The 22,678-nt window shown below is 40.6% G+C and overlaps 3 protein-coding genes across 7 annotated transcripts in view; 1 reads left to right on the forward strand and 2 right to left on the reverse strand.

Annotated features, from left to right (window-relative positions):
- il12a (interleukin 12a) overlaps positions 1-8,555 on the forward strand; it is an 11,900-nt gene extending 3,345 nt beyond the window's left edge. The window contains exons 3-7 of one of the 2 annotated variants that reach the window (NM_001007107.2): positions 1,860-1,973; positions 2,368-2,409; positions 2,533-2,652; positions 2,906-2,950; positions 4,694-5,149. In NM_001007107.2, coding sequence (NP_001007108.2) covers positions 1,860-1,973; positions 2,368-2,409; positions 2,533-2,652; positions 2,906-2,950; positions 4,694-4,825 — 453 coding nt within the window. In that variant the 3' untranslated portion in view covers positions 4,826-5,149. Of the gene's footprint in view, positions 1-1,859; positions 1,974-2,367; positions 2,410-2,532; positions 2,653-2,905; positions 2,951-4,693 lie in introns of both variants that reach the window. The other variant, XM_017359237.4, reaches the window with a different exon arrangement.
- Positions 1-22,678, reverse strand: part of kpna4 (karyopherin alpha 4 (importin alpha 3)) — a 408,827-nt gene that overhangs the window by 229,522 nt on the left and 156,627 nt on the right. The window lies entirely within an intron of this gene.
- si:dkeyp-97b10.3 overlaps positions 9,276-22,678 on the reverse strand; it is a 31,771-nt gene continuing 18,368 nt past the window's right edge. For all 4 annotated transcript variants that reach the window (XM_001345547.9, XM_005173355.6, XM_073924288.1 and 1 more), the window contains exons 10-15: positions 18,745-18,888; positions 16,865-17,000; positions 15,875-15,922; positions 14,520-14,600; positions 13,256-13,543; positions 9,276-9,999 (exon numbers count right to left, since the gene is read on the reverse strand). In XM_001345547.9, coding sequence (XP_001345583.3) covers positions 9,980-9,999; positions 13,256-13,543; positions 14,520-14,600; positions 15,875-15,922; positions 16,865-17,000; positions 18,745-18,888 — 717 coding nt within the window. In that variant the 3' untranslated portion in view covers positions 9,276-9,979. The remainder of the gene's footprint in view (positions 10,000-13,255; positions 13,544-14,519; positions 14,601-15,874; positions 15,923-16,864; positions 17,001-18,744; positions 18,889-22,678) is intronic.

A 22,678-nucleotide genomic window follows, 5' to 3' on the forward strand; every position in this document is an offset into this window, starting at 1 on the left:
GTACTAGTTCTAAGTGAGTAGTAACCGATGAGAACAACCACCTAACGAACACTATCGCCATTGTAAGCCCGCCGGTCCTACGCCACCCAACCCACTCCGAGCTGGTTTCGAACCAGCGACCTTCCGCATGGGAGTCAGTTGCTCTAACAAGGAGGCTAAAGACCATAGCCTTTAAGGTGGTCAGAGCAGTGAGGTTTACCTGCACAGCACTCACTAGCTGGCCTCTGTTACACCGTCTTCCACTGTCGCATTAAAAATACAAATACATTACTTTAAAATAAAGTGCAATCCTGGGGTGCGTTTCCCAAAACCATCGTTAGCCAACTTAGGTCGCAAGTTCCGTCGTTACAAACATAGTTTGTTGATTTGGTGTTGATCTGGACACACACAGCTTTGCTGTATCATCCTGACAGCATCGCGGGAAAAAAACCTGAAACAAACCCTGTGGATAAAGCAAACAAACACATACGACCCTTCATGAACAGATAAATACTGTGCCGTGGGTGTGTGTCTCACAGCTTGGCACTGGCAGGTCTGTGTTGCCTTCGGAAAGCACGTGCAGTCATGAATAATTAAGAAGCCGGCTCTTCTCATTGGATAAGAAAACTCCGCTATGAATAATGAGAAATTGATGCGTCATCTTTTTTCATCAAATCATTTTAAACCCGGAAGCTGAAATTAGCTGAGAAAAGCTCCAAATCTTTTCCCACAATTAAAGCTAACAGGGAGTTTGCATGTTCTCCCTCTGTTCGCGTGGGCTTCCTCCAGGTGCTCTGGTTTCCCCCACAGTCCAAAGACATGTGGTTCAGGTGAATTGGGTAGGCTAAATTGTCCGTAGTGTATGAGTGTGTGTGAGGATGTTTCCCAGAGATGGGTTGCGGCTGTAAGGGCATCCGCTGTGTAAAAACATGCTGGATAAGTTGGCGGTTCATTCCGCTGTGGCGACCCCAGATTAATAAAGGGACTAAGCCGACAAGAAAATGAATGAATGAATAAAGCTGACAGCTGCTAACATTGTCTTAGCTGATGCTCAACACACACACACACACACACACACCTGTTAACATCTCAATAAAAGTACTCGAGGGTTTCGACAACCTTTAAAAAAAAAAAGGTTTTGTTGAACATTCGGTTTACCAAAAATAATACAAAGTGACCATGATCATAACAATCACTATTAACAAACCATTCATGAGCCTTTGAGCTCAATAAACTGCTAATGAACCGCTTATTAATAGTAAGGCATTAATTAGGTTTAGGTTTGGGTATTGGGTAGGACAAGGGATGTAGAGTAAGATCCTCCTTTATAAGTGCTCATAAACAGTTCATATCTTAATAACAGGCAGGTAATAAGACACGTTAAATAGTTGATAGTGTGAAATGTGACCTAAAGTGTTAGTAACTTAGTAGTAACGTACGTAGTAACACTGCTCTGGTTAATCTGATATGGCGTACAACTCAAACGAGTTACAGTGTTTATTTACACACTGACAGGGTAAACCAGCACTCACACTCAGCATGCATTTAGAAATGAGCTCATCCATCAACATGTGACGCCAATCACATCCCAGAATTCATCTCATCTGGTTTCCCTCCAAAATGACGTCATCAGCTGGAGGAGGATGATGTCATGAAACTGGCTCTTGTTGTTTAGTTCAAGGGATTTTACACACACACACACACACACACACACACACACATACACACACTCGAGTGAAGACGCATCACTGAGTAGTAATTGTTAATATATGTCAGCTATTATTTGTGTGTGTGTGTGTGTGTGTGTTTGTCATGTTGAACTGACATTCTCTTCCTGTGCGTGTGTGTGTGTCTATCTGTGCATGTGTGTGTTCTGGCAGGAGGGAAAAATGAAGGAGCAGGACTTGTTTGCTGGTTTTAACTGCACTGATCTGGAAGCTCAGATGACTCCTCACACACACACATCCTCCGTCTGCCAGCCGTCCGTCAGCGCTGTGAGTTCCTTCACACACACTCACTTTCAGAAGTGTTTTTTTTCTTTTTTCTTAAAGGGACAGTGCACCCAAAAACGAAGATTTGGTCAGTTGTGGAGTTTGCATGTTCTCCCCGTGTTGGCGTGGGTTTCCTCCGGGTGCTCCGGTTTCCCCCACAGTCCAAACACAAGCGCTATAGGGGAATTGATCAATTAAATTGGCCGTAGTGTATGAGTGTGTATGGGTGTTTCCCAGTACTGCAAGGGCTGCATAAAACATATGCTGGAATGATTGGTGGTTCATTCCGCTGTGGCGACCCCCTGAGAAGTAAAGAGATTAAGCCAGAGGAAAATGAATGTATATGTGTGTGTGTCTTCAGTGTGAGTATTAATGCTGTGTGATGTTCTGATTCCAGAACTCGTCCTGCTCGGCCCACAGAAGCTCTAACTTCAGCGCAGTAAGTGTGTGTGTGTGTGTGTGTGTGCTGCTGTCAGTCTATTGTGTCTAATATAAGTGTGTGTGTGCTGCTGTCAGATCTGCTGTCAGTCTAATGTAAGTGTGTGTGTGTGTGTTTGGCCAGGTGGAGTGTGTGAAGAACATCAGAGGTGATCTGCGCTATTATGATCTGCTGCTGAACTCCTACAAGCCCAGCACACAAGAGCTGAGCCCAGTCATCACGGCCAACACACAGCTCATCAATGTGAGGATACACTCACACACTACAGTCAGAGCGGCTCTAGCTGCACTCATTATTGTTATTATACCTCATGTCAAACTTTCATTCTTTTTCACATATTTCACAAATGAGTGTGTGTGTGTGTGTGTGTGTGTGTGTGTGTGTGTGTGTGTGTGTGTGTGTGTGTGTAATCTTGAATTCAATCTTTACTTGAACAGTATATTGATCATATAATGTGTGTGTGTGTGTACTAACTTACGTTCTGCTTGATTTCAAGTGCTTGAATCAGAGGTGTGAGTCTGCTGAAGGAGTGTTTCCTCAGGTGAGCGCACACACATATACACACACACACACACACACACACACACACACACACACACAAAAACTAAACTTTTGACACCGTGTAAAGTTGTACCGATCATTGTTATTTTATGAATATATTCTATGATAACTAGTCAGGAATTCAGCGGCCACTTTATTAGGTACACCTTACTAGTAGCAGGTTGGACCACCTTTTACCTTCAGATCTGCCTTAATCCTTCATGGCGGAGATTCATCAAGCTACTGGAAATATTCCTCAGAGATTTTGCTCCATATTGTCATGATAGCATCACACAGTTGCTGCAGATTTGTCGGCTGCACATCCATGATGCCAATCTCCCGTTCCACCACATCCCAAAGCTGCTCTATTGGATTGAGCTCTGGTGACTGTGGAGGCCATTTGAGTACAGTGACATGGTCAGCAGCAATACTCAGGTAGGCTGTGGCGTTGATGCTCAATTGGTACTAATGGACCCAAAGTGTGCCAAGAAAATCTCTCCCACACCATTACACCACCACCACCAGCCTGAACCGCTGATACAAGGCAGGATGATCCATGCTTTCATGTTTTTGAGGCCAAATTCCGAATGTGTCAGCAGAAATGGAGACTCATCAGAGCAGCAACGTTTCTCCAATCTTCTATTGTCCAGTTTTGGTGAGTCTGTGTGAATTGTAGCCTCAGTTTCCTGTTCTTAGCTGACAGGAGCGGCACCCGGTGTGCTCTTCTGCTGCTGTAGCCCATCCACCTCAAGGTTGGACGTGTTGTGTGTTCAGAGATGCTCTTCTGCAGAGCTCGGTTGTAGCGAGTGCTTATTTGAGTTACTGTTGCCTTTCTATCAGCTGGAACCAGTCTGGCCATTCTCCTCTGACCTCTGGCAGCAACAAGGCATTTGCGCCCACAGAACTGCCGCTCACTATTTCCTCTTTGTCGGAGCATTCTCTGTAAAACCCTAGAGAAAATCCCAGTAGATCAGCAGTTTCTGAAATACTCAGAGCAGCCCGTCTGGCAGCAACAACCATGCCACATTCAAAGTCACTCAAATCCCCTTTCTTCCCAATTCTGATGCTCACTCTGAACTACAGCAGATGGTCTCGACCATGTCTACATGCCTAAATACATTGAGTTGCTGCCATGTGATTGGCTGATTAGAAATTTGAATTAACAAGCAGTCTGACAGGTGTACCTAACAAAGTGGCCGGTGAGTGTAAAACCTCATAGTTGTGTTCATCCTGATAATTAGGGTCATAGTTGTAATAAAGACACATCCACATCATCATTTATGAGGTCTTAGATTTTTTTAAACGCCACACAAGCCTTACTTTATGCATAAAATGTCAGGTTACTCATTAGGAGGACATCTCAAGTCATACACTGCAAAAAATGCTTTTCTTACATTGTTTTGGTCTTGTTTGTAGTCTGAATATCAAACATTTCTTAAATCAACAAGCCTTTTCTAGACTAGCAAAACATATAGTCTTGTTTTCAGAAATAATACGACAAAATTAAGTGATTATTTCATTCAAAACAAGCAAAATAATCTGACAATGGGGCAATTAAAATAATCAAGTCAAGAAGAAAAAGTAATTATTTTGTGTTTGTGCACACACACACACACACATACACACACACACACACACACACAGACACACAGACACACACACACACACACACACAGACAAACACACACACACACAGAGTCGCTCAGTGGTTTGATGGTGTGTGTGTGTGTGTGTGTGTGTGCAGTGGCGCGTCTGGAAGGGCTCTTCGTTTGACGACCGAGTGTCCCTGTGTAAAACACTGAAGGGTTTCCACATCCGCTCCATCACCGTCAACAGAGCGCTGGCCTACATCGCCTCCGGAGAGCACAGGAAATGATGTCACTCACTACACCACCGCATGACATAAGCTAGAAGAGTCCTGTCATGAGCCGCTCTCCTTTATACTCTATTTATTGACCGATGTTTTGTATTTATTTATTCATTTTGGGAAGTTATTTATTGACCTGCATGTACTCCCTTATTTATTCACTATTTATTTATATATTTCTGCAACAAAACAACTGACTGTGCTGTGTGTTTTGTGTGTGTGAGAGGTATTGGTGTTGGTTATTAGCTCTGTTTCCATTCAAAGATGCCTAGATTAAGGTGTAAAACTAGAATATTGGATAAAAGGTTTGCTAATAAACCAGCGTTCACAGACAGAGAGAAACTAAAGAGAGCACAGTCATCTCTTCCTGATAAACTGGTGTTGGGATTTGCCACTGTGGTGTTTATCTGCTCTAATAAATGAGTTGCACCACAGAAGACGAAGACCTCTATCATACACCCGGCGCCACAAGGTGCAAGACATGTTTGGTGTGATTTGTTGCTATTTTCAGACCAGCACAACAATGATTATCTCGTTTTGTGCGACGTTGTTTAAATAGTAAATGCATCTGCGGCACTCTGTGGGCTCATGTGTGTGCTGGTCTATATAGGAGGTGTGTTAAGGCGCATTGTTGGTGTGTTGCTATACTGAGGAGCTGAAATAGACGCACCATTGACCAGCTAAAATCTGCTCTAAAGTCCAGCAGATTGTGTTAGTTATGCGCCTGTACAGGTCTAAACTCTGACACACTGCTGAACACACACAGGATGATCAGCAACACACACATATCTTTACAGATGAAAACAATTAAAGGATTAAGATGATCCAGAAATGATGATTTTCTCCATCAGTATAAACAGCACTGCCTCCATGCCTTCTTCACCTCGGGGGGCTTCTTCAGTTTATTGATGACCATCTGCATCAGTATAATGGGATTATTATCAGCAGGATTATTGATCATCTGCAGATTTATATCTGTTTTAATGAAAGCTAGTGTAGATGTGTCCGGCTGTGGGGTTGTGGAGACGTCTGCATCAGCATATGTGGATAAGAACAGGACGTGTGTTTGGATATAACTCAGTTGTTTGAGCACACTTCATTATTATTGCTCATTCACTCCTTTGCTGGAGATCAGAACTGAATTTAGAAACAGTTTAGACACAAATCTCTGCGCTTAACAGAGGAAATGAAACATGTGGGCTGATGGATGTGTTCAGTGGAGGGAGTTTCCACCGTTCCCTTACTTCACCAAAGTAAAGGAGTAAAGTAAAGCAGTAAAGTAAAGAGGCTGAATGGAGGAGGCTCGTTCTTTATCCTCGCGCTGCAGATGCTCTGTTTAACTGTTCTCTCGCTAGTGAAGCGTTCAGTTTTTACTCTTACAAAGTCGCCATGTAAATAGCAAATGCACCATGGAGCGACGCAACTGACTCTTAAAGGCAACGAGAGACGAGGTGCTGATTGGTTTAATGCAGGTTCTGCTCAAAACACAGCCAGAACTCATTAAGAGAATAAGCTCAGCCCTGTTAGACTATGCGCTGTGCGCAGACTTTTCTGTGCTTAAAATAGCAAAATTCAGAAACAGCCTTAATGCTTTTGCACCCTGCACTTTAGACTTTGTGCCTATATCATTAAAATAGAGGCCAAAGATGAAAGCTAAAAAACACGGTGGCTTTTGAAGGCTCGAGACGCTCTGCAGGAGGGCAGACAGATGCTCAAGACAGTTCTGGAGAGAATATTAATAGAGTAATAATAATAATACTGAAGCACTGTGATGACAGACTGACAGCTGAGGGGTTGTAGAAAGAGCAAAACACGTTATTTTGATGGTCCGTTTGAGTATTAGTAGACTATCTGCTGATACTGCTCCTTCAACACATATTTAACTGACTATAATGGCCCATTTCCACTGAGTGGTATGGTATGGTTCGGTTTGGTACGCTTTTATGGCCGCTTCCACTGTTAAAAAGCTTACCGAACCGAACCGTACCACCTTTTCGGCACCCTTTCGAAAGGGTACCAAACACGAGAAACAGTACCAAAAGGCGGAGCTAGACGTGCAGCTGAATGCTATTGGTTTACAGAGATACGTCATTCGCTTACGCAACAATCCAGAATGAAAACAAAAGAACCGCCATGTTTAAAATACACAGCGAGAGATTACAGCGGAATTATATATACAAATAATAACGAGCCATGGTCGACCCGGGCTCAAACAAACAAAGACACTTTGCAAATACTTGTCATCTTACACTAACCCCAACCCCAACCTAATATTCATTCATTCATTTTCTTTAGAGCTTAGTCCCTTTATTAATCAGGGGTCGCCACAGCGGAATGAACCGCCAACTTATCCAGCATGTTTTACGCAGCTGATGCCCTTCCAGCTGCAATCCATCACTGGGAAACACCCATACACACACATGCACTATGGACAATTTAGCTTACCCAATTCACCTGTACCACATATCTTTGGACTTGTGGGGGAAACCGGAGCACCCTGAGGAAACCCACGCCAACACGGGGAGCCCAACCTAACAGTCTACATATAATCTAATGAGAATAAGTTGGCATGTGGATGCAATGTAACTTAAATTCAAAAAACAGACCATCAAAATAAAGTGTGACCCAACATTTCAGATGTGCTGGAAATGCTGCAAAGTCCATTATTGCATCCCATCATGCACATTTTTAATCATCACATGATCTGTTCATACAAACTATCTGGACTTTATGTAGTAAGCGTGTTTCACATTGTAGTTTATGCACACTTTTACCTATTGGATAAACAGTTCATCTTAGTTGTGCGCATACATTTATTATGCACATTATTATGCAATAAACCAGTATGTAGCTAAAACAGGAGGATGAAAACATGGTTAGTGAGACCGAACTGATGCTGAGAGCACAGCAGATTCAAAACCAGAGGGAATCGACACCTTCACACTGTATATGTCATGTAAAAAGGTCATCAAATGGCAAATGATCACCACAGAGAGGGCACAAAACCCCTGCTCAGAGGTGGAATGAATGCATTTACTGTACGCCAGTATTTCAGCTGTGAACTGGGTTACGGTATCAGTTTGACACAGGAGCACAAAGTCTTCAGTTGAGTGGGAATATCTTTAGCAATAGCAAAACACACCATATGCATGAACAAAAAAATGATTTTTCCTTCATGCCAAAAACATTAGAATAATAAGTAAAAATATGTCCTGCTGTTCGTGTATTAAAACCTATATTTTGATTAGTAATGATCATTGCTAAGAGCTTTAAAGGTGATTTTTCCTCAACATTTTAGGTGTTTTTGCACACCAGGGCCCTCATGTATCAACAAAAAAAAACTTTGCGTACGGCAGGTTTCACGCTCACGTTTGGATTAACTAACGATGAAATGAACGTGGGAATGTGTGCAGGTCCATGCCAACTTCATGCCTGGCGTTCGCACATTTCTTGTGTGTGTGTGTGTTTTATTTTCATTGGCGACTCCTAGAGGCAGTTGTGTTAAATTGCACTCTACAAAGTGTCTTTGAGGCGTGCAATGGCAGCTGTACAAGACGAGATCATCCGCATGTCCTGCAGGTTTATAAGGTTTCCATGCAGTTGACCAGCCGAACATTAAAGCGCAATTTGCAGCGGTCGCCGGTTTCCCCAATGTAATCGGAGCGATCGACTGCACACGCATTGCCATAAAGACACTATCTGAAGACGAATATGTATATGTGCAAATAAAATATGATGCACAGACTTATTAATGATTCCTACTTGTCTTCCTCGTGATGAAGAGTAGGCAAAATCTGATCCACCAGACGGTGGATTCAAACCGAGTTCATGCTTGAACATGTCGCCATGCGCTTTACGAGCTACGCCACTCACGCTGTTAAAGAGACTAGAAAATTTGACCCCTTTACATCGCACTTTCTTTTTTATATCCACTCAGTGTGCGATTTTCAGACCTAACTGCGTTAACCACATCAGCTAAACTCTCCCTCTTTATTTTTTTCTTTTGTTATTAATTTCAGAGAACAAACTTGCAAATAACAAAGTTTTTCTCTAGTCTATCTCCAAAAGCAGCCCCTCCAAATCACAGTCTGTTCAAAGTTTCTCTTCTTGCTTTCTTTTGCCGTTGCTTTTTCGTTTGATTTGGCCAAAGTAGAGTCATTAGCATATTCATACGGGGGAGGAGGCAGGGAGGGGTTTTGCGCTCAGTTTCACGTTCATTCAGATGTTCAAAGAGAATATGTGTGGGATTCGGCGATTCTGAATTTTTTACTGCATATGCACATTTACAGCTTTGTGCATACGCAATGTTTTATTATGAACTCAACGCAAGTCTTCGTACAGATATTTAAACGGTTCTAAAATATGTCCATGTCTAACAACCCATACAACACTGGAAAGCTTATCTATTCAGCTTTCAGATGATGTATAACTCTCAATTTTAAAAAAATGACCACTTATGACTGATTTTGTGGTGTTTAATCTTGCTTTGAGGCATTATTGACTGAACTTTGAACAGAAAGCAGTTCAAACAGCCTCATATTGCAGAACAAGTCTTTCTGACACACAAAAATGTCTGAAATGCTTCAATAACAGGAGCGCTGCAGATTTTGTTCATTTCCCTGATTTATACACTTAAGGAAAGGTGAGTCAGACTCCTCCAAACATCCCCTGAGACAGCACATTAGAGAAAACACCCTTCCAGACAATATTCCTACACAGTGTGGTGTGTTCGACCACTGGAAGTTCATCTACAAGGTACTGTTGATGCTCACGTGTGGATTAGAGTCTTTGTTTTACATGAATATCATGATATTTATACGCAGTTTTACCACAACCGTCAGGAAAAAGCACCGAAATATCAAAACAGTTTCATAAAAACTGGCTCATTATTCGACAAATACTTACAATATGTACAAGATATAAAAAAATAAAAGCTAAACACAAAGATCAACATACCAACAAAATCTCCCACTCAACAGTAAACAGAGCTCAGATTGGTTGAGAGGTTTGTAAACCGGCGAGCGCGGCAGACTCCTGTGTTAAAGCTGACTGGCCTTTTACTGCAGGACCTCTTCATGGCTCTCTAATAGTGGTTAAAAGACATTTCCGTCACATGGTGGAGATCAGCAGACGTCCACATGCTCGTCTCACAGCTTCATGCGGTCATTTATTGTGTAGCATCTCTGGAAAACACACACACAGGTTTGTTTTTGTAAATTGTGGGGACATTCCATAGGTTATTATACTGTATTTTCTAATCGCCCTACAATTAAAACACACACACAGGACACTACGGTTTTACTTTCTAAAAAAAAACCCCTGAGATTTATAAGCTTATTTGAGGAATGGGGACATCAGCAATGTCCTCATAATTCACCATCTCATTGTAATACCTGTCTAATGTGTATAATGACATGGGTATTAGACAGGTATTACAAGGAGATGGTGCTCAAGTCTCAAAAGACATATGAATCACTATGTCATTATACACATTTCTGTCCTGCTACATCACAAAAACACCAAAATGTGAATGTGTATAAATACAATAAACCCCATGTACATATAAATACAGCTAAAGTCTGTAGTATTCACCCTCCTGTATCATTTTTCCCCCAATTTCTGTTTAACGTAGAGCAGATTTCTTCAACATTTCTAATCATAACAGTTTTATAACTCATTTCTAATCGCTGATTTCTTTACCATTAGCCATGATTACACGTAATATTAGACTAGATATTCTTCAAGACACTTCTATACAGCTTAAAGAGACATTTAAAGGCTTCACTAGGGTAATCAGGGTAAAGTTGGGGTAATTAGGAAAGTTATTGTATAACAGTGGTTTGTTCTGGAGACAATCCAACACTAATATTGCTGATGGGGCGAATAATATTGACCTTAACATGGCTTTAAAACCATTAAAAACTGCTTTTATTCTAGTCAAAATAAAACAAATAAGACTTTCTCCAGAAGAACAAATATTAGAGGAAATACTGTGAAACATTTAAAAAAAATATTTAGAAATTATGAAAAACCTGTTAAACATCATTTGGGAAATACTTTTTGAGAAAATATATTTACAGGAGGGTGAATCATTCTGACTTCAACTATACGTATTTATATTATAGGTGGGCATAGATAATTTTTTTAAAATCTAGTTTAATCTCACTGTAATCTCAGAATTAATCTAGATTAAAATGTCTCATTTGAGTTCTGCCGAAGGCATTCAGAATATGTGTGCTACCCAAATAATAAGTCTTTGAGAACGTGCTTCTCAAGCCAGGTGGCGCATTAGAGCAGGGGCTTATCTCCTGCTTCCAATATGCACCACACACTGCTTGAGGAACTGATCTACTATGATAATTGGTGATGAAAATAAATGTTGTTCAATAAGATGTACTTGTGTTTACTAACTGTTGATTCAGTTAAACATGAATGTTGAACTGTAGGCCGACATAAGCCTCAAACAGCCATTTTTGATTGCCTTAATCTGACTAAAGTCATCACTGAACTAAACAGAAATGGAGTTAAGACGTGTGGAGTATGCAGATATTAACAAACACTGCAATCAAACTATTACCGTCATGTAGTACTTTTCGCCATATACAACAAGATCCACACACAAGGCTCTCAGTAAAGGACCACACACACACACACAAACACATCGTGAATGCAAAAGTATTTTTCTTTCCATCAGCGTGCGTTATTAAATTCCATAACACTTTCACCAGTCCTTGCTCCTTATTTGCGTCTAATACCCCAGTTTGTCACGGGGACATGAATGAAATGTTCATGAGTGAATGTGAAACTGCCGAACTGCAGTTAAAGTCAGGCATCCTGCTTATTTAATTCAGAAGGACACTTTTTTTTGTCAGACAGCTCATCGGTCAGGTATACATTCGCGCTGAAATATCAAGGCGAAAGTCATCATAGCTTGCGTAGAATAGACCCAGCTCCCAACCCAACTTTGAAAATAGATTAACGGCCATATTGTTTTTATCGCGCGATTAGTCTCGTGTTAACGCAGCATGTTAATGCTGATAACGACCCACCACTTAATATATATAGAATAAGCAAAATTCTGGAAATTATAACCACAAAAAAATTTTTATCGTGAAAAATCACACAAAAAAATTGTGAAAAACTAGGAGGTCTTTATTACGCATGTGCATGATATCACCATTTTCAAAGACGGGATTGTAAATACCGTCATACCGCAATATTAAATTTTTTCGATATTACCGAAGTCGCATGACTCGGTAAAACTATAGGTCTTTTGAGAAAATTTGCTCAGGCGAATGAAGCGAACGGGAGGTAGCTGAAACTTCATTTCCCATCAGCCCCGGCGTGGCCATAATCCTTTGCGGTCTGTTGTCGCTACAGATCCAGTAATGCGGAAATGGAGTGTGCTGCTAGTAGCGGAGATGAAAAAAAGATGGAAATGATCGAACCTAAAGCGGGTGTTGTCGCCGTGCGCGTGCTGAATAGCGGTGCTGTCGCGCGCGTTCTGATCAGCTGTGTTGTGGCGCGCGTATTGTAAAGCGCCGAGGGGGGGTTGAGCGCGCATACTCGAGAGGTGTTGTCGCGCGCCTACTGAAGGGCTGGACTGGACGGAGGTTGTGTCGCGTCGCGGGGGCACTTTTGATCGTTTTGGAAGGGCATTTTCTATCCAAGACTAAAAAGGGCATGTGCACTGCACAGGTTGAGCCCTGTGTGTGCACGTGCCTGCAAATTGGGGAATACGACTAATAATCAGTCATGGGGACTGCAGAAACACAGCACACTGTTCAGATTGATGCAGACATTGACTTGTACCGCAAAGAGACCTCTATCTCACTCATGGTTTGTCTTCTCAAGTGGGGGAAAGACAATGCACAACGTTACCCCACTGCTGTCAACCTGGACCAAGTCATATCTCTCTTGTCCCAGAAACCTCAGTCCCAAATGAGAGGTTTTTTTTCTGTTGCAGGGGACATTGTAAATACCCAGAGATACCAGCTTTCACCAGATTATAGTTATATGATCATTTTCCTTTAAACCCATCTCTATCTAAGTGAGTGATTAAATGTTGAATGTGATGAGTTTTCAACAATACTAAATTGAAACTTTATTTTTTTACATGGTTTAATAATTTTTTGTTATTAAAATTGAAGTTCCTGTTTCAAAGCTAACAGATAGATGGCTAATTTGTATGTCATTGACACTTTTGGCACTTTTTTGGAGTATTTTCAAAAGTTTTTTTTTCCTGTAAATGATTCAATAAATACCGTACCGTGACATTCATACCGAGGTATTACCGTACCGTGAAATTCTGATACCGTTACATCCCTACCTATTAGTTGTTTACATGGAGGCAATAGCGGTGGTGTTTTCAAACTTATGCATTTTCACAGTTTTTATGTAAACGAACAGGTAAACCGCATAAAGCTCTTGTCAACTCACCGTCTAGCACAGCGATGACCTCATTGGGAACGTCGTCGTTGTCTTTAAGACTATTGTGCAGCTCCTGAACTCCAGCTTTCCCCTTGGGCTGCCGGCGTCTCCAGCGCTCCAGCATGGTGAACTTCAGCATGGTGGCGTTCTCCTCAGCCGCCTCCATCTCCTCCAGGTTCTGGTTGCTGAAGCCCAGATAGCTGATGGCCACGATCTTCCACTCCTTCCCCATGTGTTTGGCCACTCGCATCAGCTGCTGATCGGTCAGAGCTGGAGCCACAGCCACCGCGTTACAGTCTGAACACAACACAGCGTCAGTAAGCAGCGCTCTAGGCTAGATTATAGCAGAAGACGGTGCTCTAGACTAGTGTTTAACAGCAGACGGCGCTCTAGAGTAGTGTTTAACAGCAGACGGCCCTCTAGGCTAGTGTTTAACAGCAGACGGCGCTCTAGACTAGTGTTTAACAGCAGACGGCGCTCTAGGCTAGTGTTTAACAGTAGACGGCGCTCTAGACTAGTGTTTAACAGCAGACGGCGCTCTAGACTAGTGTTTAACAGCAGACGGCGCTCTAGGCTAGATTATAGCAGTAGACAGCGCTCTAGACTAGTGTTTAACAGCAGACGGCGCTTTAGGCTAGTGTTTAACAGCAGACGTCGCTCTAGGCTAGTGTTGAACAGCAGACGGCGCTCTAAGCGAGTTTTAATAGCAGACTGCGCTCTAGGCTAGTGATTAACAGCAGACGGTGCTCTAGGCTAGTGTTTAACAGCAGATGGCACTCTAGACTAGTGTTTAACAGCAGATGGCGCTCTAGTCTAGTGTTTACCAGCAGACTGTAATCTAGACTAGTGTTTAATAGCAGAGGGTGCTCTAGACTAGTGTTGAACAGCAGACGGCGCTCTAGACTAGTGTTGAACAGCAGACGGCGCTCTAGACTAGTGTTTAACAGCAGACTGTAATCTAGACTAGTGTTTAATAGCAGACGGTGCTCTAGACTAGTGTTGAACAGCAGACGGCGCTCTAGACTAGTGTTGAACAGCAGACGGCGCTCTAGACTAGTGTTTAACAGCAGACTGTAATCTAGACTAGTGTTTAATAGCAGACGGTGCTCTAGGCTAGTGTTTAACAGCAGACTGCGCTCTAGACTAGTGTTGAACAGCAGATGGCGCTCTAGACTACAATCTAGAACTGACTTCTCAAACAGGTTTAAAGTTGAAGCTGTTATATCAGCAGGATAAATACTGTAGGTTGGCGTCTCGTTTGCCGTACACTTACCAGGCTCATCCACAGCATGAGTTTTCTTGCTGCGCTTGTAGCTCAGCTCATCGTCTGAGGTGCTGCTGTGTCTCTTTGTGCCTACAGACGTCCACACCACAACACAATCAGCATTCATCAGTAATGCGACAGTGCAGTTAAAGCCAGCCTAACTCCCTTTACAGAACCAATCTCTCTATCCATCCATCCATCCATCCATCTATCTACTCATTGTTCAATTTTTCATTCTATCGTTCCATCCATCCATCCAACCAATCAATCCATCCATCCAACCAACCCACCCATCCAATTAATCCATCTATCCATCCATTCATTGTTCAATCTATCGTTTTATCATTCCATCCAACCAACCAATCAATCAATCAATCAATCCATCCATCCATCCATCTACTCATTGTTCAATCTTTCGTTCTATCATTCCATCCATCCATCCATCCAACCAATCTATCATCCATCCATCCATTGTTCAATCTTTCATTCTATCATTCCATCCATCCATCCATCCATCCATCCATCCAACCATTCTATCATCCATCCATCCATTGTTCAATCTTTGGTTCTATCGTTCCATCCATCCATCCATCCATCCAACCAATCAATCCATCCATCCATCCATCCAACCAACCTATCCATGCATCAATCCGTTCATCCATCCAATTAATCCATCCATCCATTCATTGTTCAATCTATCGTTTTATCATTCCATCCAACCAACCAATCAATTAATCAATCCATCCATCCATTCATTGTTCGATCAATCGTTCTATCATTCCATCCAACCAATCAATCCATCCATCCATCCATCCAGCCATCCATCCATCCATCCATCCATTCATTGTTTGATCTATCATTCTATCATTCCATCCAACCAATCAATCAATTAATCAATCAATCCATCCATTCATTGTTCAATCTATTGTTCTATCATTCCATCCAACCAACCAATCAATCAATCGATCAATCAACCAATTAATCAATCCATCAATCCATTCATCCATTCATTCATCCATCCATCCATTCATTGTTCGATCTATCGTTCTATTGTTCCATCCATCCATCCATCCAACCAACACATCCATCCATCCATCTATCCATCTATCTATCTATCCACCCATCTATTCATTGTTCAATCTATCGTTCTATTGTTCCATCCATCCATCCATCCATCCAACCTATCCATCCATACGTTGTATAACAAAATGAGTCACAAACTAAACGTTACATCTTTTATCCTTAAACCTAAAGAGTAAACATTGTAACACTAGCAATTTACGAAATGCAACAAATTTCCAGGTTTCAGCCACAAATCCAGCTCCTCCTTTCAGCCCGATTGAGCAGAGAGATGCATTACATACCTTTCGTTGGTCTTTTGGGCATTTCTTCTACATGGTGTGTGCAGTCTCCTGTAAAACATTTATTCATTACTTTGATTTCTGCAGACAAAGGTTATTGTCAATAAACTCTTCAGAGTTACACTTATAATTAAATACTAAATGATCAAACTTACATTGCTGGACATATTTAATAACACAACAATCTTTCCCCTTTATAAGGGAACTCCAACGTGTGTCCATAGATAAACAAACTTTGGGAGAGCGTCAGACGACCAATCACTTCTGAAGATAAGAAAACGGGCCAATGAAATGCCTATTGAATTGAACCTGATGAGCTCATCAACACTATTTCAGTCAGCTGCTGGAGAATTTGCCTGCTGAAAAGCCTATGGCTGCGTCCCAAATTGCCTACTACTCAGTAACTACTGCATTTGAATTTAAACGTACTAATCAGCCGTTAGAAAAGTACGTTCTATACAGTTTGAATGTGAAAAGTATGAATGGAATTGGGACGTACTACATCCGCCATTTTGACATAGTCACGTGACCTACCTGCGTAATTTGCATCGCTTTACTTCCATTCATGAATTCGCTCGCGGGGCATCATGGGATAGCGCAGCATGCATGGGATGCAGACTCCAGTATCTCGCCGGAAGTAGTAAGTCATCCGTCCATCCAGTAAGTCATTCTATGAATTCGGACATACTACTCGACTCACATACTGATTTTAACGTACTATATAGTATGGAAGTATGTGGTTTCAGACGCAGCCTATCACTCAGCTCCAAGCTGGAGACTCAGGTGCTGTGGCAGTGGAGACACACGTCTCATTTTTATTTAATTTTTCTAATTTTAGTTACTACACTCCCTCATTAATCCACAGATTTAGAAGATAATTAGCACAGAAATAGGGAAGTAGGCAAATCGGGACGCAACATTCTGATCTAAACTGTTATAATTTGACATTTTCCATTGATTATGTTTGGGACAGACTCATTAGTGGAGCCGTACCCTCTCTGATAGTGGACGTCCATACAGTCTGACCCGAGTCTGCATCCGTCAGGGAGAGTTTGAATGGAGGACTGTCCTCAAAGAAGACCTCAATGTATCCCTTCACCTCCACACTGTCCGGAGTGAAGAGCATGTCCTGCACACACACACACACACACACACACACACACACACACACACACACACACACACACACACACACACACACACACACACACACCGTTTACATCACATACTTCTCAAGAGCTGCATATTTTGCATGTGATTGTTACAATTGGCATGCTCCCTACATAGTGTTCACTGCTCTCTACACCCTTTGTAAACAAGCTGAACTTGAGGTTTGCTACATTTAAAAACAAAGATTTACTCTGCATTATTTGCAGAGCCTTCAAACGAAACTTATTACAGAAGTGTGAAGAGTTAACCACATGTTTATCACAAGACATTTGACGATCATCAGCATCTTAAATACTTAAAAGTTTTAAATTTTTTAATTTTGAATTATTTGATGTAAAAGTGTGTGAATATATATTTACTCGCTTTTTATTATTAACAATTAACTAGCATGCACATGTTTATGTAATGCATGTAGAATGTAGTTGTGTCACTTTTATTTTGATGATCCATTTTTTTTTTTAAATAAGATACAGTGCATCTACATGCCAGCTAATTCTCAATAGATTATAAGTAGACTGTAAGGGTTGGGGTTAGTGTGAGTTGACATGTACTTGCTATGTTTCCTATAGTCAGTTGTATGTGTGTTGAAGGAGCAGTATCAGCAGATATTAAGCAGACAGTCTACTAATACTCAAATGGACCATCAAAATAAGTATTATTTTCTCTTTTAGTAGACATATTATGTGACAGACTTGCTTTGTTTACCAAACAAGTGGATTTAATTGGGTTGGTAACACTTTAGATTAGCTCATAATTCATGCTAATAACTAGTGTCTTATTACATGCCTATTATTAAGAACGTATAAAGTATGATCTTACTCTACATCCCTAGTCCTAACCAATACCCAAACCTAAACCCAACTAACACCTTACTGACTATTAAGAAAGAAGGTCATTAGGCTGGTAGTGTTAGTTAATGGTTAGTTAATACCATAAATTGTGACAAAGTAAAGCGTTTAATTGGATTTGCACTGTAAACCTTACATAAATGTTATTATTTTAATTTTCCTGTTTTAACATTTCAGTTTTTACACTCCCGAAATCATTCCTCATAAATCTGCAGAGAAAACGCTGCACAGAAAATAACTCTGCAGATACTGCCCTATTGAAATCAGCACATCTACAGTTGAAGTCAGAATTATTCGCCCCCTTTGAATTATTTTTTCTTCTTTAAATATTTTCCAAATGATGTTGACCAGATTCAGGAAATGTTCACAGTGTGTCTGATAATATTTTTTCTTCTGGAGAAAGTCTGATTTGTTTTATTTCGGCTAGAATAAAAGCAGTTTTTAATTTTTTAAACACCATTTTAAGGTCAGTATTATTAGCCACTTAAAGCTAGATTTGTTTTCAATAGTGTACACAACAAACCACTGTTATACAATGACTTTCCTAATTCCCCTAACCTGCCTAGTTAACCTAATTACCCTAGTGAAGCCTTTAAATGTCACTTTAACCTGTATAGAAGTGTCTTGAAGAATATCTAGCCTAATATTATGTGCTGTCATCATGACAAAGAGAAAATAAATCAGTTATTAGAGATGAGTTATTAACACTATTATTATTAGAGATGTGTTAATGAAATCTGCTCTCTGTTAAACAGATATTGAGGAAAAATAAACAGGGGGGTTTATAATTCTGACTTCGCATGTGTAAATTATTAAAAAAACAGAGCAAAAGGTGAAATGTAAAAGATCCCTCACCTCTGGTGTGATGTGACCCACGGGTTCGCTGATCAGACGGTACTTTCTGTTCTCCTCCAGCATGCATGTTGGTGGTTTGTCAACTAGAATGTACTTTTTGTTGTTCTTACAGTTGTTCGCCCTCCGAACGGCCTTCCTGATGTCCTGCAAAAAGACGCATCAGCAATAAAAAAGAGGAAGTTAAGAAAAAATTCAGTCTAATCAAGTCTTGTTTATTTTTACACTGGCTAAAGTTGTACACTTCTTTTTGGAAATAAGCTCATTTAGAGTTACAATCTTTTAATCTATTCAGCTGATCTCAGTTGTGGCACTTTTAGCTTAGCTTAGCATACACTATTGAATCGGATTAGACCGTTAGCATCTCGATCAAAACTTTCAAAAATCTTTTAATGATTATCCTACTTAAAGATGTTTCTTATGTAGTTACATCGTGTACTAAGACCGACAAAAAAAATGTACTATTTTCTGGCTCTGCATCATATCAGTGCAAGTCATGGTACAGCAGTAGAGTTCCTTGATTATTATGCCAGAATGAGAGGATACTTCATTTCAGCCATAGAAAAATTGCAACTTTTCATTTTCTGTCAGTCTTAGTACATGATGTAACTGCAGAAGAGTCGAGCTTTAAACAGGACAATTATCTTTTTGGAAATGTTTGTGTGAGATACAAACGGTTTAATCTGATTCAATGATCTATGGCAGGGGTGTCAAATCCAAACTTGGTAAGGGCCGCATTGAGTGTTGTGAGTAAAGTCAGGGGCAGTACATACACATTTTTAAAAATTAATTTATTGGAGAAAATAAAAGTGTATTAACTGTAGAACATCTCGATAATACTTCATAAACCACATTGATCAAAATAGTAAGGTTTTACATTTAACTTGTGTCAGCAGGTTTCATCTCTACCGCAACATGAAATAAGGTCTCCAACCATTACAAGCATAGAACAGTACAGTAGGATAGCATAGAGCAGTAGTCTACTTTACAACAATTTCATATTCAGAAAAACTGATGATAAAACAACTGATATACCACACTGTAACAAGCAACAGATGCTTTCTGATATTGTTTTATTGAACTTATTCTTTAGCTTTAAAAACACAACCTAATCATGAAATGATCCATGCCAACTGTCTACGCCTACAACTCTGAACTTGGGCATTTCAGACCTAATATTGTGGGCTGTGAGGCATTTTTTTGACATTGTGCTAATCCCAGAAATATTTTACCTTGTTTACATTTAGTGTAACGTAACGCTAACGTCTAAATTAGTGAGTATGGTAAAGCGAACAGCGCCATTTGCATCACAATATTGTAATTGTTACAAACCTAATATTGAAAGTGAGACTGGCCACTAGGAACTTCATTACCAAAACTTGTTGTCGGGCCTGATTAAATGTTTTGACGGGCCGCGTTTGGCCCACGGGCCTTGTAATTGACACATGTGATCTATGCTGTTAAGTGCTAAGCGTATGCCAAAAATTAGCTGTTGTGTTAATATTGACAACCAACAGATGTGGAAGGACATTTCAGTGTTTTATTTGCTGATTAACAGACTTTTTTTTTTATTTGACAGCGTTGACCGGCAGGGAATTAGGTCACACTTAATTTTACGGCAAAATCCTTGCTATTAAATAACTATTAATTGAATTTCAGCTCATATTTTGCTGATTATTAATAGTTATTAGGTTAGTGATTGTGCAGGATTAGGAATGTAGAATAAGATCATGCAGAATATTTACTTATAAGTACTAATAAACAGGCAATATCTTAAAAGGACACGAAACACCAAAACACATGTGTTGAGCTGTTGACAGCGGTATATGTGTCCCACACTGCTATAAACACTATTAGGACACCTATATTTCACTAAAAAGTGTAAATTGGTTGTTTTTGCGTTATTTCAAGCAAATTCGTACTTCCGGTTTGAAACAAATTGTTGAAGCTGCGTCACGGCCATGAGATAATAGCGTGTATTCCAGCATGCAGACTGGACGTCTGTGCCAGAGTGAGTCTTATTACGTCTTACAGTGTGATGCATTAATGTATGAGTAAGGCTTGGTTCAAACCAATCAGCGCGCTCTATTGTGCAACTTCATTAATATTCATTACTGTCTCAGTGTTTAGACGACAGAGACGCCACGTTGTGTTGGCAAAACAAGTGTGTTTATAGTTTGCTGCAGTGAAGTTTTGTTTTCATTTTCTCTCTGTGAGAGCTCAGCTGGAGTCACGTGTGGATTAACAGTGTACGCGACGCTCGACAACAATAACTTACGTGTCTAAGGGGGATTATTGTTTACCTGAGAGCTGTTCTCATCTGCAAACGCTGAGATCCGGATTCGCTTGTAGTCTCCTCTTAATAAAGACGCGGCTCTAGTTGCTGGTGATTGTCCTGTCTCTACAGATTTGGTGAGTGAGTGACCAGTGCTCTTTGTTTATTCAGTTTGTTCGTATCAAACTAACTATTGCACCGAGTGTAAACATGTTAGCACCACAACCAAACTATTACCATCGTGTAGGATTTTCACCGCATTTTGTGACCGGAATAACACACGCGGCTTTCTGACGCTACCTGCCGTGTGCATCTAAGTTACAGAGAAATGCAGAGTTTATTTTTTTTCTCTCATTCGCCGTGCGGTATCAAACATTGCATGAAAAATACACGCTTACAGCAGCTCCTCGAATCAAATATCACGTCTGTCGCGAGGGACATGAATGAATTCCCTGAATGAAAGAGCCAAACTGCAGTTAAAGTCCACCATTTAATAATCTGGCAAATAATTCGACTACAGATGTTCATGTAAACACAGTCACTTTCTCCCCTGTGTGTGTGTGTATTTTGACTCTAAAACTCAGCGGGTGCCCAAATAGACACTCCCACACCCTCCCACTTTAGTTCCTCCGACACTCCCCCCTAAACAGAGCAGGACACGCCCACTCTTCTGGCTTTTTTCAAAGTAGAGGTGTGAAAACACCCTGCTGAAATGAGGGGGTATCATGGCCCTTTAATAACAGGCAGATAATAATCCACTGGGGTTAATAGTGAGTGAGGTAAATGGGAGATAATTAAACTACAGTGTTACTGATACCATACTAAATCATGTACACTGTATAAAATATCTGTTAATAATCAGTTTCAGTATTTTGTGATTCACAAGTGTTTATTTGCGGTGGTGAATTGCATTATGGGATGTTGAGCTCTGCACTGTCACTTCTGATGTTGGAAATTCAACTCTACAGTTAAACAAAGTGACTTTTAGCGACTTTTTAGTGGTTTGAGATAATATAATGCATCAGAAAATAATATATATTGTGTAAAATAACAGAAAATGTGCTGCAGTTTATGACAAGGTGTCTGTAGCATAAATATACAACACCAACCCAGGCAATAGAGCACTGCAGACTATTACACATGCTCCGAAAATACACTTTTTATACCTTTTTGAGGTTAAAAGCTATTAAAATAAAGATCAAGATCCCTCAATGCAACTCAGAAGCAGAAATAAATGGGAAAAATTGAATTGCTAACTTACAGATATTTTTTTACAGTGAATGAATATGACTTCATATTAGCAAACCTACACGTTCAGTATGATCAGATCAGAGCAGGATATTAGTAAGAGCAGCTATTCATGAAAAGGCCAGTGTTTACTCATTGATCTGAGACTCATGCAGTGTGTGCGTGATGAGATTCTGGATTCACAGGGGTAAGTACTGTGCACGAGTGACTGAACCTGAGAAACGTTGAGAGTTTTCTGACTGGGTGAAACTGAAATATCCTCTGAGACTGCGTGGATTACGCTGCTAGCGCTGAAACTGCGTGTGGAAACCACAGGAAGTCCTTTCACGTGTGAATGTGATGAGAAAACCCGCAGCCGAAAACAAAGACGAGCAGCCCACAAAACCGCTGTAGAGTTTTAATTATGACATTTAG

The sequence above is a fragment of the Danio rerio genome, chromosome 15 (assembly GCF_049306965.1).
Source record: "Danio rerio strain Tuebingen ecotype United States chromosome 15, GRCz12tu, whole genome shotgun sequence".
Lineage (NCBI taxonomy): Eukaryota > Metazoa > Chordata > Actinopteri > Cypriniformes > Danionidae > Danio > Danio rerio.